This window comes from Cyprinus carpio, chromosome A11, assembly GCF_018340385.1.
Source record: "Cyprinus carpio isolate SPL01 chromosome A11, ASM1834038v1, whole genome shotgun sequence".
In the NCBI taxonomy this organism is placed as follows: Eukaryota; Metazoa; Chordata; class Actinopteri; order Cypriniformes; family Cyprinidae; genus Cyprinus; species Cyprinus carpio.
The window spans coordinates 16,054,762-16,069,480 of record NC_056582.1 but is presented as its reverse complement, the minus strand read 5'-3'; the positions used below and the strand labels follow the sequence as shown (position 1 = coordinate 16,069,480).

The window sequence follows — 14,719 nt, the reverse complement described above, 5'->3', positions numbered from 1 at the left end:
TGCCAATGTACAAAGCTGGAGCCAAACCTCTCATCCAATCATCACGGTCCATGCATGTCAAGCAGCCCTGGAAGTAAGAGGCGAAAAAAAAAGAAACCTAACAAAAACAACAATAAAAACTCTAAAAACTGCCAATAGACAATATTAAAATGATAGACATCTGTGAAGAGAAATGGCAGAGTGGTTTTATTTACAAACGCTGCTTTGTTGCCATTGCCATGATGGTGAACGCACTGCAATTAACTCTGCCTGTGTTTCTACTCATCAAGCCTAAGTGAGCTATCTGAGGTGCGGGGGGAAAGATAGCCATGGCGGGTAGGGGTGGAGGAGTACATGAAAGGAATGCTTATGCACTTGTGCTGAGAATTCACCCACTGCCCTCATTCAATATAAATGAGCTTGGTTTCAGTCAATTTCTGCTTGTTTTTAAGGGGATGAGCAGCAGGACATTGTCGACTGGTGCCGAGCACACAAAGACGCTGCTGAGATTGTTAAAGGGACACTTGACTAAAGCAAAGACAGAGAGGATGAGATTTTTTTCAACATCATTATTTTTCATGAGACTTTTAGAAAATTTTGGGTTAGTTTTTTATTATTAAAAAGTTTGGGTCAGTTTTTTATTTTTTTGTTTGTTTGTTTGTTTTTTATTTGGCAATGATGCATTAAATTGATCAAAAATGTATCACAGTTTCCACAAAAAAAAAAATAAAAGGAAACGTTTCTTTATAAGCAGAAAGTCAGCGTATTATTTCTGAAGGATCATGTGACACTGAAGACTGTAATGGCTGCAGAAAAAATGTATTAAAATATGAAAGTTATTTTAAATTGTAATAATATTGTAATAATACAAGTTCAAGATGTATTTTCTAAATACAAATCATAATATCTTATGCAATTTTGCTTTCATGTAAGTGCTCTCTATAAAAAATAAAGAAATAAAAGTAATTTTTTGTAGTATAGAGCTCACAACTGGGTTTCATTATATAGCATATATATGTCATCAATAGCCATTTTTAAACAGCCGGTGCAGTTAGAAATATAGCATACTATTTGTTTTATTGGGTTCCCTGAAAGAGAAGATGCAAAGAAAAGGAACAGAATGAAATAGGAAAAGCAACAAAAATGGACCACAGGGTCAAGCATCTGAGTATCCCAATCAGCCATCGTCAGCAGTCTACCCCCTGCCCCAGGGACAACAGAAATGGACCGACAGACTGTTTTCTTAGGCAGTGGCCTCTCTTTTCCTTGGCCTGGCACATTGCTATGACTGCACACCCAGATGCTTCAGCTTCACTGCAGTCTCTTGTCTTCTATAGAAGGCCAGGAAGGACAATTGTCTTTGATTTTGATCTGCTGCCTGCAGCTGAAAATCTCACATTGATTTGAATTTTAGTCCATGTTCAGAATACAGAATGAAGCTTTTGACTCTTTGATCTATGTTTCAATAAAACACTTTTTTTGTATACTTTATCATTTCCTTTGGAGTTACGTAGAGATATGCTATTACTTTTCTAAGCAACTGGTTTAAAAAAAATTGCAGATGATAAAAAAGACAAATATAGGCTTTTGTTTACACTGAAGGAGGAATCTGAACCATATTTAGAGTTCAGAATATCACAGAAGGTCATTGAGAATGTCTCTAAATACTGCCTATAAACCATCCAGGACCCTCTAGCATCATGACAATCAGTTTTACATTTACTTTAAAAAAGTTACAATCTAGTTTCAGGGTGTCATAGTAGCTTGAAGCGAGCTACCTTAATTAAATTTAGTCTTAAGCCCAATTTGGACAGTAATTGTTCCTCATGGGGACCTAAGCGATTTGCAACATTTATAGGGGTTAGGCAGTAATTTTATTTCTGTTCAACTCAGAATGCCAGTGTTTTTTTGCCCACCATCCGGGTAAAAATCTAATTACCTACTGTTTTTGACAAACACCAAGGTTGTGTGGTAATTTAATCCACGTCTTTACAAGAAGAAATAGATTCAAAATTTAATGTTTACATCCTTTTTGACCACTGCCGAACACTGTTCGATAACTGTTGCACTTCATGAGTTTTATCACTGAGGTGTCATGTAAATTAATTTTTTACAGACGTCTACATGAGAAACAATTGGCTATCTTTTTTGATCTTTTTCACAGGCTTCCAGAGGTCCGGATCTCAGACAACGGACCTTATGAATGCCATGTAGGAATCTATGACCGAGCGACACGGGAGAAGGTCGTCCTGGCATCAGGGAATGTCTTGCTTACGGTCATGTGTGAGTATGAATGCACTGCCGAAATGTTCCTTTATATATTTTCTCTCCATCAGGCTTGTGAAACAGCAATCACTAATTTAAAACCATCTTCAAACAAGAGGATGTAACTCTACAGTATATTCAAGATTAAGTGGACCATAATTTGCTCAGATCAACTTTTGGCATTATGTAGTTGAGAGGAAAGTGGCAGTGTTGCACCCAAAGGTTGACCCACAATCTTTTCTGTTGTCCTTTAACTCGTTGCCTGAGGTTTTGAAGTGCTTTATCTTGTGTTTGTTATTTGGAAGTCTGTTGTATATTCTTGGCAAGTTGGGCCAGAATGGGCTGATCATTAAGGCTGACTGTCTCCATGTGATAAGGACCTTTGAATGGAAGGTAGAGTAGTGTCTGTGTGTGTGTTTGTGTATAATTCATAACACTTCACTTTGAACTTCCCCACTCACTGCTTATATTCATGCTGTGCTGCAAAGCATCATTTGGGAAACTCTGAGGCGATGAAAATGCAAAGATTACAAAGAGAGCTGATTTGCTTTTAATCGTTGTACGCATGTTCCCATCTCTAATTTATTTATTTTTTTGGTAACAGTTTATAGGAGCTTCCCAAACTTTCATAAATAAGGCATAAACAAATCTTATTGGAACATTATCTAATGCTTTGCAGATCATAATTGTACAGTGAAATCATTTAAAATGTAATATAACTTTCAAATATTAAGATAAATAAACGTGACTGTACAATAATTGTGATAGCCTATAGTTTGGGCGCTATTATCAAATCAAAGGCTGCAATTGAATTAAATAACTGTATAGTTTCATTTCATTATTATAATAATCAAAGATTCCTTTTTATTTTACAGTACAATTGCAGTTTCCAACAATAATATATTTCCAATTAGTTAAAACATTATTTTATAATTAGAGTTAAAACATGCTATAAATAATAATGTTAATTATTATTTTTAGCAACATCAGAGAGCCATGAACATATGAATATGTTGTTCAATTATTGAAATAATAACCTAAAACCCATGGGTTACTTAAATATGTTACATGGTTCAGCTGACAAAAAATGTAGTAAATTTTCCCATTTTTTTATTTATTTATTGGTCAAATGACTGGCTGTTTAGTTAGAGCTCATTAGCAATTCTCTCTATCACCAAATCAGACACTACAAATGGATTATTTATTAGTACGCTGTTATGATTGATGCTTGAAGCTGTACCCTTTCATCTGTTTGTTGCTTTAACAGCACCTCCATGTCCATCTGAAACGAGGACCCCAGGCATATATGTAGACTCTACACTCTCCTATAGCCATTAGCCAGACACCTAATGACAGCCTCCCTATCTGAGTATGTCATGGTTTGTCCACCGATCTGAGATGCAGCTTGGTGTTAATAAGGAACCTCATCATTTTTTCAGCCCATCGTTAAATTGAATAAATAAAAAAAGTGAGTGGTCCTCAGTCTGATAGTTCTATCCTGGAATGCTTCAGAGCTCTCTGATAAGACAGACTGGAAATCAGTGAAAAGCCCTAGTAGGGCTAATGTGCATAAACATATCTCTCAATAAAGAACTCCACTTCCAGCCCCTTCAGCTGAAGAACACAACCCAGTACGACAGTAGCGTTGATGTTAATGGTTTGCTCTTTATCAATATGAGATGTTTTGAAGAACCTAGCTTGCAATTGCTTAGGAATCGAAGGGAAGTGTGTGTGCCTCATCTAGCTGACACTCATAAATCCCTACACCTCTACAGGTGAAGAAGGATAGCCTCTAGCATTGTGGCTAATTGCCATCTAAACTGAAACAGAATTATTCATAGCCTATTAGCGTGGCAAGTTCACCGGGTAGAGGAGAGAAGAAAAAAATGACGAGTTAGAGAATGAAAATGAGTGAAAAAAGTTCATTAATAGGAAGACTTGCACAGCCGGTATTTTAATTTGCTAAAAGACATCCTAAATAAGAATGTCTGTTTTAATGAATTTTTTGCCTAGAAATTCAATCAGTTGCTTTTTAAGCCTAAAATTCTAATTATTGGGGTCTCTGAGACTTGCCTTCATGCGAATTGAAAAGTCTGTGGCGACTCTACCATCAACTTCAACTTTAGAAATGGTTTATTTGGAAGGCAGTGTGATCAAGTGTTGGCTTTTGAGAATTGAAGTCGAACTAAAGCTGGGGTTGAATATCTTTTAGCATGTGAACATGAACACTGCAGGCTGAATTCACTAAAGCCCAAAGTATGCTTCGGTTTTGATGCAAATGCTTAGTGTACATATACAGCCAACCGCATAGCCTTTCAAAGTATACTCCATTTGATAGCATGTGAATACAGGTGCTTGACACATGTACACTAGAAGGTTTCATCCTTGCCCAGTGTCTGCACTTTTGCTGTGTCTGCACTCTGCACTAATAACTTCTTTGATGAAGTGGTCCATGGTCAACAGAAAATATACACAAATAGGTTTAATTTCTATACGAGACAATAGTGTTACATGAAAATCTGCTAATCGAATAGCACTGAATTTTGTGAATATGACAAAACTAGCTTCATTTACATAGAAAGTGTGGCGTATTTGCATTGAAAAGAATGACAGTGATTTCATTCAAATTCTCACAGCACTAATTTGGTGTATTTTGCACCTGGTTAAACTATTTTGCAGGTGTTTAGCAGACAAGACGTTGGTTTTACAGGAAAATATTGTTTAATGATTCACTCCTGTGTGTATGTGGGAAGTCATTGGAAAAGGTCACAGGAAAGTTTGATGGTATCTTTTCATAAAACCGCTTTCGTGACCTTTCTGTGATATACAAATTAGCATTCCCCCTTTTAGTCAGTGTTGAAAATGTGCACTGTTCTCTAACTGCTGATGTTTGTCCTGTCATTCGCAGCTGCGGGGTCATCGATTGCCTTATCATCGACAAACAGAGATGTCCTCATCTCATTATAATGATAATGTTTGTTCTTGCTCATTTCATAATAATTCTGGTCCACATATCTCCAACTGCATTTGGCAACACAGCACAGGCTGACAGGCCCCCAATGTCATCATTTACTTGTCTATTCTTGCTATTTATTTATTTGAAATTGATTCATTTAATTCCTTTCTTGAGGCTTAACAGTATGTTAAACTGCAGCACTTAAAGTAGCATTTAATACCAGAAGAGATGACCTTAGACAAACCTGTGAAGTAGGCTAAGTCAGCTGAGCAAGTAATTAGTTAAATTAAATGCTATATTCAGTAAAAGTAGTCCCGCTGGCTGTAAAGGCTTAAAGTTGAAAAGGCTCAGCTGAATTAAGCATAATTAATTTCTTTTGTCCACTACCACCTTTTAATTGTCATGAAGCAAACTTAATGAACCAAGTATAATTGAGAAAAAGACAATGTAGCCAACTGAGGGTTAGTAAAGTGTCCTTCGGGTTACATATTAGAAAAAAAAAAAAAAAAATTATAACTGGTTACATATTGTCAAAATCTGGAGTATACACTAGTGTTAAGTAATATTACAGGTTAAAAACAACTTAAACAGTAAAGACACCATCTGTGCATTGTAAAATATTAGATTGGCTATAGGATTTAATAGTAATTTGTTGTATTAAAGGGACAGTTTGCCCAAAAAATGCATATTGGTTTTTTGTTTTAATGGTAATTTGATTTGATGTGTGTGTGTGTGTGTGTGTGTGTGTGTGTGTGTGTGTGTGTGTGTGTAATGAATGAGTAAGTGGGGTTCAGTGTTGTTTTGGATCCCACTGATGCTTCTTATATGGACAAAACACTTGAGACATTTTTAAAAATGTCATATTTTGTAAGTCTGCAGAAGTGAACACTGGAGCAAATTTACTAAGAATCACAGCTAGTCATATTTATTTGTACTTTTTGTCTGCTTTTTACTTAAGGGTGAGTAAATGTTGACCGCATTTTAGTTTTGGGTAGAACTATCCCTTCAGTAAAAATATGAGCTGCACACTTTTTCTTTTTAAACCCTCTGACAATTTCTGGCTGCTTGGATCCGTTAATAAGTACATTACTGAAAAAGTTAACATCAGCAATGAGCATTTCACTGTTACTAGTAAGCAGTAAAAAGAGTTTTATGTAAGAAACGATTAATTACAGTTAACGATTTCTGTTGATCATGACAACAGTAATTCATCAAATGATGAAGAAGCAGCAGCACACTTTCTGTATTTTATGAGCCGACTCAGAAGTGATACTGTACAGACTTAGCATAATAGGCTAAATTGTGGTGGTTTCTTTAACTCTGGTTTGCAAGATGGAGATTGTGGGGTGCAAATTGTTTTGAGCACCAATTTTCTGGGTGTGTTTGCATTGTTACCTGATTTACATAATTCCTTTAGTGAACCGTGCATTAAAACAGCACAGACAGTGCATAAAAACAAACAACACTATCAATCAACGTGTGCGCAACTCATTCTTAGTGAATTTCCCCCCTAGGGCACAAAGACAATCAAGGCTCAAAGATCATCTCTTGCTAATTCAAGCCTTTAGGTTACCAACAAAGATCTTCAACCAGTGGGACACTGTTAGCAAACAGGTCTTTAGAAAAGAAATTGAATGGAGAAACTGATTTCAGTACAGTTTAGCGAAGACTGTAAAATATGAAAGGCACCAAACCCAGTTAGACCATCTCTCCCAAAAAAAAAAAAAAATCTCTATAAAATATTAAAAGCACCAAACCCACTTAGACCATCTTGCCCAAAAACATCTCTATACCTGTGTCGACTTTGTGTTCACATCACGTAAGCGTGCAAATACTTCGCACTTGACCTTCGCAAAGTGCAAGGAGGTAATTGAAAGGACATCCTTCACAAGACATGAGGGCCCTATATTTATATACACATTCAAAAAAGGGAAAACGAGAGAGCTGGAGGCAAAAAGAATGATGAGCCGTGGGGTGCTTGGGGAGCAATTACTCCTTCATCCCATAAACTGGTATTCACTTCAATTATGGCTCCCAACTTTAATCAAGCAGTGTGTGTAGATATATATAGCAGTTCAGCTTTTATAAATGGAGGAATTAATGACACCTTGCTGCAGCACAAACATGAAGGAGTTTGGAGACTGGGTTTGGTGCAGGAGCAGCTGCAATGGAGGTGGGGGGGGATGCGTTGATGGATAGCTGCAGAGCATTTGTGAGTGTTTGTGTGTGTGTGTGTGTGTGTGTTTGTGTGTGTGTGTGTGTGATTGTGTGTGTGTGTGTGTGTGTGTTATATGTCATATATATCATATGTTTGGGGCGAGACCAAGAGATTCAGGCCTTGTCCTGACACCATGGAAGGATATCGATGCCAAAGGCCAGGATATTGCTCTTGAGGACATTTTGTTCATCATATCCATCCACAAGCAGACATAATGTACACAAGGTTACTGTAGGGCTCCAGTCTTCTATCTTCATCTTGCCTCTAAGCAAAACTCATTATTCAAAATCCATGTGCTTCAATGTTACCCGTTTTACTTGAAAGGCTGCTGGATCATCGTTTGGACATTCCAACCTGTTGTTTTGTAATTCTTTTTCATCATAAAATGAATTTTTTGAAAGGCATCTGAAAATCAAGGTAACATTCATAAAAGCTTAATATTAGACATGATGTCTGACGTCCTGCCATTAGTTCTTTGATGGTGGAAGGATCTTTTTTCCAGTTGTTTTGCCAACTTAGCAGGAGTCTTATTGAAAAGAAAAACAGATAAATTATTAAATCCGTCTGAGGGAGAACACACACACAAAAACAGGAGTGATAATCATAGGGAAAATAAACAACCATCAACTTTTCAAAGGTTTTCCAAAGTAACCAAAGTGCCTGTGCTTTCCTTTAAACTAAAGGTTTAGTGGTCTGTTCTTGTTTACTTTCAAGTTTGACGTCTTCAGAGAACCCGTGTTCGGTGCCTTGTCAGTTCGAAGCCCTCTGAAATAGTGAAGAGGTGAGCTTTAATAATTTGTGCTGTTGCTACACTATGACCTGTCACCTTTCCCAGTCCACGTAGATCATTTGGCTTTTGTGTTGCTGACAGAAAGCGTGAGGAGAACTGAGCAGTATTATCAGCTGCGACTCCGGGGTCACATCATGAGGGTTCTCGCTCCCGAGAATAGACAGTTAATATATCTTCACTCGCATACAATACAAGTAGTGGATATTTTTGTATAGAGCGGATGAAGTTGTAGCAGACTTCACTAATAACTCTATTATCTCTTGCTTCTTGTACAGTAGATTAGTTTCTGTGTAGTCGTTGTTCACCAGAAATATAAAGATAATGTTATTTATAGAATTATATATATTTAATGTTTTTGTATCTGTATCAGCAGGTATTGGATATTTAATTGTTTAAATATGCTAATGTCCTAGTTTTATGTTTAGATTACCTATATCATAATTTAATGGTCATTTAAAGTGTCTGTAATATATAGTCAAAAATGATAATCTAGAAATTGTTTTATTTATTACTGTCTGTATTGTATTTATATTTAAATGTGCTAATGTCCTCTTTTTTATGTATTGTTAGATTACCTTTACTGTCATTTAGCAATCACTTAAAGTGTATTTTTTAAAACACTAATAATTTAATAACACTGAAAAATGTAATCTTTAGCAAATCTCTCTCTCTATCTCTCTCTCTCTCTCTCTCTCTCTCTCTCTCTCTCTCTCTGTCTTTATATACTAATAGCCTATATGTATATTAGTAGTTTCCAACCATCTGCTCTATGTAAATCTGATTTGTTTATTTTTTATTATTATTATTATTTTTTTTTTTTGGGGGGGGGGGGGGGGGGGGTCACGCAAAATTTAATGACAAATTTTTGTAGCCCCGTCTACATTACATTGGTCCAAATTTCTGTGGTCACTTAATTGTAAATTGCACACAAATTCTCTACTGGTCTGGTTGTCACACTGCACAGGTTTGAATTCATTGTGAATAAAAAAATTTAAAACTCATCACATCTGGTTAAACCTCGTTACAATGTGAACCCTCTTTGCTTTTGAAGGCCAGAGGTATTAATTGACCTTTGACCATCAAGGGCAGAATGAACCTGGGGAGTGTTTAGCAGCCATTATCCACCTGGCAGTGTGGCTATATGAAGTAATGTAAAACCCTCTTTCTGTTTTAATTAGAAGATGATTCATTAACCCCTGATTACAGCACTATAGAGAATTGGATGCTGAATTGCTATGTAAAGCATAATGTACAGCCAAGAGTCAATTGATGTAAGGAAGAGGATTTTTTTATTATTATTATTATTACCTTGAACTGTCTTCCTATACTTTGATTCCTTTATGCCAGGTTTGCATGTCAAATTATTGTTTTACAGTGTTTTCATGCCCTTGTAGTAGTTGAAAACAAAGGGGAAAAAATGTGCACCTGTTATTAAATATAGAGCACTTTAGAGGTACATCTGTACAATTTACGCCATGACTGCATTTCATCCAGTGGACCGTAAACAACAGACATTACGCAGATAGCAGCACTTACAACCAATCAAAGTGAGAAAGGGCTGCTATATGGGCTCTAATCTATGAGTTGTGTTTATATATGAATGCCCATCTAACATACAAGCAAACAATTAAAATCAAGTGCAAAATTTCATGACAAAGTATGGAAATCATCCCCTCGAAAAGCACAACAGCTTAACGAGCATTTATAACACAAGTGTGTATAAATGGGCCAGCAGGCCCTGAAGTGCTCGCAGATGTCGGAGCAACTCTGCATTTTTCTGGTGGTGGTCCCCGTGTCATTTTATGTCATGTATTCAAAGTGTTCACTTGACTTCTCACTTTAAGTATAGAGGAGTCAAAGGAATGACACACTGCGCTTGCTCTCCCATGCTGCGCTGTTGTTTAGCAGATTACATTAGGAGTGCTTGTGCAATGGCTGCCGTGGATCTGCTATTATTTTCCCTGTGTGAACTGAGAGTTGTTTATTAGAGCCTGGGTGAATGCACTCCTGCGGAGGATTGGTTGTTGCTCAGCAAATGATGCCCAGGGTGGTCAAGGCATGTGACCAATAATGTGCACTTGGTTTTGATCAAAATAGGACTTTTGAAGGGGTCATTTCATTATTCTGTAACCGTGTGAGTCACAGTCATCTGGGTAATATGTGTTTTAGAAAATTACAGCTGCTGCCATCCACAGCAGGAAGAACTTGAATTTTGTTGCAAAATATTAGAATTGACAGTTTCGCACATTTTATAGCCTTCACTGAACTTTAGGCCATTACTGCATGCATGCAAGATAAAACTAGCCATTTATGTTTATAGACAAAGAAACTGAAAAGCTTTATTAACTAATTCAGTAATGAAAATTTGTTTTACTTCCCAGCTGTGACCGAAATTGTCAAAAATATGATTCATTGTTGTTTGTAGCCATTAAAGAAAAATTATTTTGTTTAGTATTTATGTAATATATATATATATATATATATATATATATATATATATATATATATATATATATATATATATAATATATATATATATAATATATATAATATTCAGTATATAAGATATATAATTAGTATAGTATAGTATATAAATAGATGTATAATTAATATGTTTTGGTTTTTATGAAAAAAGATGGGAAGTACAACAGAATTTTGGAAGATTTGGAGTGGGTTAAATACAATTTTTGACCACTTCATTTAATGTTAGAAAACTTTTCTTCAGTGAGAAATTCATTTGGTATTAATTTGAGTTAAATTTGGATCAGTTTTTCACCATTGGAAAAATAAACACAATTCATCAACTCGAGTTCATAAGCAATCACATGTTTTTTTGGTAACTACAGTGAGATTTAATTAGTTAATTGTCTGAGTATTATGAACTAACATTGAACAGTACTTTTACAGCATTTATTCATCTAGGTTCATTTTAATTTTGACGTGCTAATACATTTCCCACCACAAAAATAAATAAATAAATAAAATAAAACAATAATAATATTAATAATAATAATAAATAAATAAATAATAAAATATCTGCCATTGGCTACTTAGTTGTTTTTTTAGTGTGGAGCCTTGTTAAAGGAAGCAATTAGTTATAGTTCAGGCTCAAAATTATAAAACTAGTTTAACTTTCTCTTTTTTTATTCACCTGATTGGTGACTGCTTTGCCCCAAACCAAACCTTAAATTCAATGCAAGCTGAAATAATAAGTATCCCTTTGAACAGGGTTTTTTTTTTTCTTCTGTAGATCCTCAATAGAAGAGCTCATATATTTTTCTTTAAAAGCTGTGTTTAGCAAATCAGGATCTTATAAGCGATTTTAAAATTATGTTGCAAAACCACATTCAAATTTGCTAATTAAATGTTTATTATAACAGTTATTAGGCAGCAGTGTATGAAGAAAAGAAAACTCAGCAAGGTGACATTAGGAGGTGAACAAGGGTTCAAGTTTTGGGAGCAAACATTGTTTGGAGCCTGTGACCTTCAGCAAACTGAGAGATAATCATGAAAGCTGCTTAATAATCTCGGAATTTCCATCTTCAAACACTGAGAAAACTTTAAAAGAAAATTTGCCTTGACAAATAAGCTTTGATATGTATATCTGAGCCAGTGAACACGTGCTGGCACCTGAATGTTTGATTTTCTCCAGGTCTTCTGATTATTAATTTGATTATTACAATATAAAATGTAGCCTTTTTACTGGGCCAGATGGCATATAATTCACCTATTTGTGTTTTCAGTTAGCCATCAGTTGCCAAGCTACAGCTTATCCTACTAGCTAGCATAAGACTAACTTGTTAATTTTGTTAGCACATTAGCATGTTTCTTGAAGTGGCGTTCTTTTTTTCTTTATCAGATTTCTTTACTTCTCTCAGGATTTGCCTAAATCAGCATTAGATCACTTGCAGATGGTACAAAACATATTACACCTGTGTTAGTCTCTCTCACTTTTCCATTTAAGTTCTGTGTTGTTTTTACATTTTTGCTCTTTGTTTTTAAAGCTTTGCATGAACTTGCATTTCTGTACATTTGTGATCTTTTCACTCCATATACTACTTAAAGCTAAAGGTGGCTGCTCCTAGGCTCTGGAATAGTCTTCCTCTCTATTTTAGATCTGCTCCATCTATTTCTATGTTCAAATCATCTTTGAAAACATATTTTATTAGTGTTTTCATTCTTTCTGTTGGTGTAATTTTTCGTTGTTTTAATTCTGCTTCATATTTCCTTTACAGCACTTTGGTCTCAACATCTGTTTGTTTTTTGTTTTTTTTAATGTGCTCTATAAATCGATAACCTAAACTAATAAACTAATCTTAACAACAACACTGTCCAGAAATTACCTACGTTTTTCTGTGAAATAAAAAAGGAAAAAAAAAACTGAAGAAAATCTGCATTTTTTGTCCATATAATAAACGTATGTTGTTTTGGACCCCAGTGTATTTCATTGTATGGACAAAAACAGTTAAAACATTCATCATAATTCTGTTCCACAGAAAAAAAGAAAGTCATACAGAAAGTCATACATGGTCAAAACCTATGTTGTCATTTACAAAATCAAAAAAAAAAGTCTTTAGTTACCTAACATTTTTATCTGTAACTTTGTTGACACGATCAACATTGCTTCCCTTTCTATTTTGTCATGTTGTTTTTGGGTGAACTCACTTCTGCTCCACATAAACCCTCTTCTCCCCTCTCTCCTTTTGTGGTTAGACGTTTTCACCTTGCAGCAGCTCCCTTTGTACACCCCCATCTCCCAGCAGGCCATCATCACAGGCTGTGCTTCTCTTCTCACGTTGGCCTCTCCTGATGGAGGAAGAACATCACCTCCCAAGAGAGTTGCTGATTGAAGCAGATGATGAGCTGGAGAAATCCTATTCCCCCCTCTCCTGCTGTGGTGACGCAAGTTATTGAAAATACAACTTGTTCAAAGCTCTCTGCCACTTTTCAACCTTCAAGACATATGCAGACATTTATAATGCATAACATATGGCGAGCAAGTCAATCCTTGATTTTGGCTATACGTTGGAAATGTATTCTATGCATGAGTGCTTTAGCTTAGCTTTTTTCCCTTGTTTCTCTCGAGTCTGCTCACATGCATGAACTCAACGCATAATGTGAAACACAAAACATCAGACCCTGCCTAATCTCTGCCAAGTCTCGTCCCCAAAAGTTCCCACTGCATCACATCACAGCTTGACAAAGTCTGGATTGTGTCCCTCAAAAGGAGCACGTCACTTTGGCGAATGTCACATGACATATGCCGACCTTCCGTGACCACCGCTTGAAATGAATATGTGAGGCAGACAGATTTTTGGAGTCGGTCCCAATGCATCTTTCACAGGGGCAGCTGTTGCCTGGCAGTGACACGCACAAACATTCGCAAACACATGGCGATATGGGTTCAAGGACTCATAGATGCCACCCATAGGCATGTAGCTAATGGATTTGTTTTCACTCTGCCAGCTTTCCCAAAATTTGAATACAAATTAGAGAAGAGGAGCTGTAATTCACACTGGATTTGGCATACCTCCTCCCACAACTCCGTCAGGTTTGCTCCTGAACAACTCTCTCCCACCAGGCTGCTGTTTTTCAATTGACTAAATGGAAAAGCCATGTACCGTCTGGATGCTGAGGATGTGGCTGGCAGAATCTGTGGAGACACATTTGTAATGAGCCTCCTTTAGAACACATTATATATCCACTTGTGTGTGTGTGTGTTTGTTTCGTGAGGTGTTTGACGTGGTGGTTGTTCATATGTGCGCGTGTGCGTGTGTGTGTGTGTGTGTGTGTGTGTGTGTGTTGTTTTTTTTAAGCTTCACCTGCTGAAGTATAATTTCATGTTGCTCCATCCCGGACTTTAAATTTATGGAACAGTCAGAAAATGTGATATGTTATATATACCAGGCTTTCAGTAAAACAAATTAAAACATGCCACATGTACATGTGTTTCATTCCAATTCAGACTAGATGTGAATTGTACATGGTACGGCTTTAATTAACCAAATACAGAACAATTTATTTGACATTCAGGAGTGCAACAGGCTTCATTGTATTAAATGTCTAGCATTATAAAGTGGTCATGTCATCTAAGCTGACATTTAAAGGGGCAATTCACTCAAAAGGACAATTCTGAAAAGACACATCTACTCAATTATCCCTTTCACTTTCCACGATATACATAATAACTTTCATATTATAACTATGTATTATAATTTTATTTATTTTTTTCTGCTGTGAGAAGTAAAAAATCTTTTTTTTAACTGGATGCATCCCTTTTTGTCAGTAACCATTTTTAAAAGGCTCTAGTTTGTGGAAAGTACTCCCTTTCATTCACTAAAAATTTACCTTGCACTCCCACGGTGTTATTTCTAAAAATGTAACAGCGCATTGCTCACAAACAGTATAAATAATATTAAATTTAATTATACACCCATAGAGCTATGTCAAAAAATCAAATCAGGACACAGTTGAATCAAGGATTCATAACCATATCTGCTGCCATTTTCAA

General features: G+C 36.0%; 1 protein-coding gene across 3 annotated transcripts in view; it reads left to right on the top strand.

The window, feature by feature from the left end:
• LOC109098546 (immunoglobulin superfamily member 21-like) overlaps positions 1 to 14,719 on the top strand; it is a 203,797-nt gene that overhangs the window by 142,160 nt on the left and 46,918 nt on the right. For all 3 annotated transcript variants that reach the window (XM_042766509.1, XM_042766508.1, XM_042766507.1), the window contains exon 4: positions 2,144 to 2,262. In XM_042766509.1, the coding sequence (XP_042622443.1) occupies positions 2,144 to 2,262 (119 nt within the window). The remainder of the gene's footprint in view (positions 1 to 2,143; positions 2,263 to 14,719) is intronic.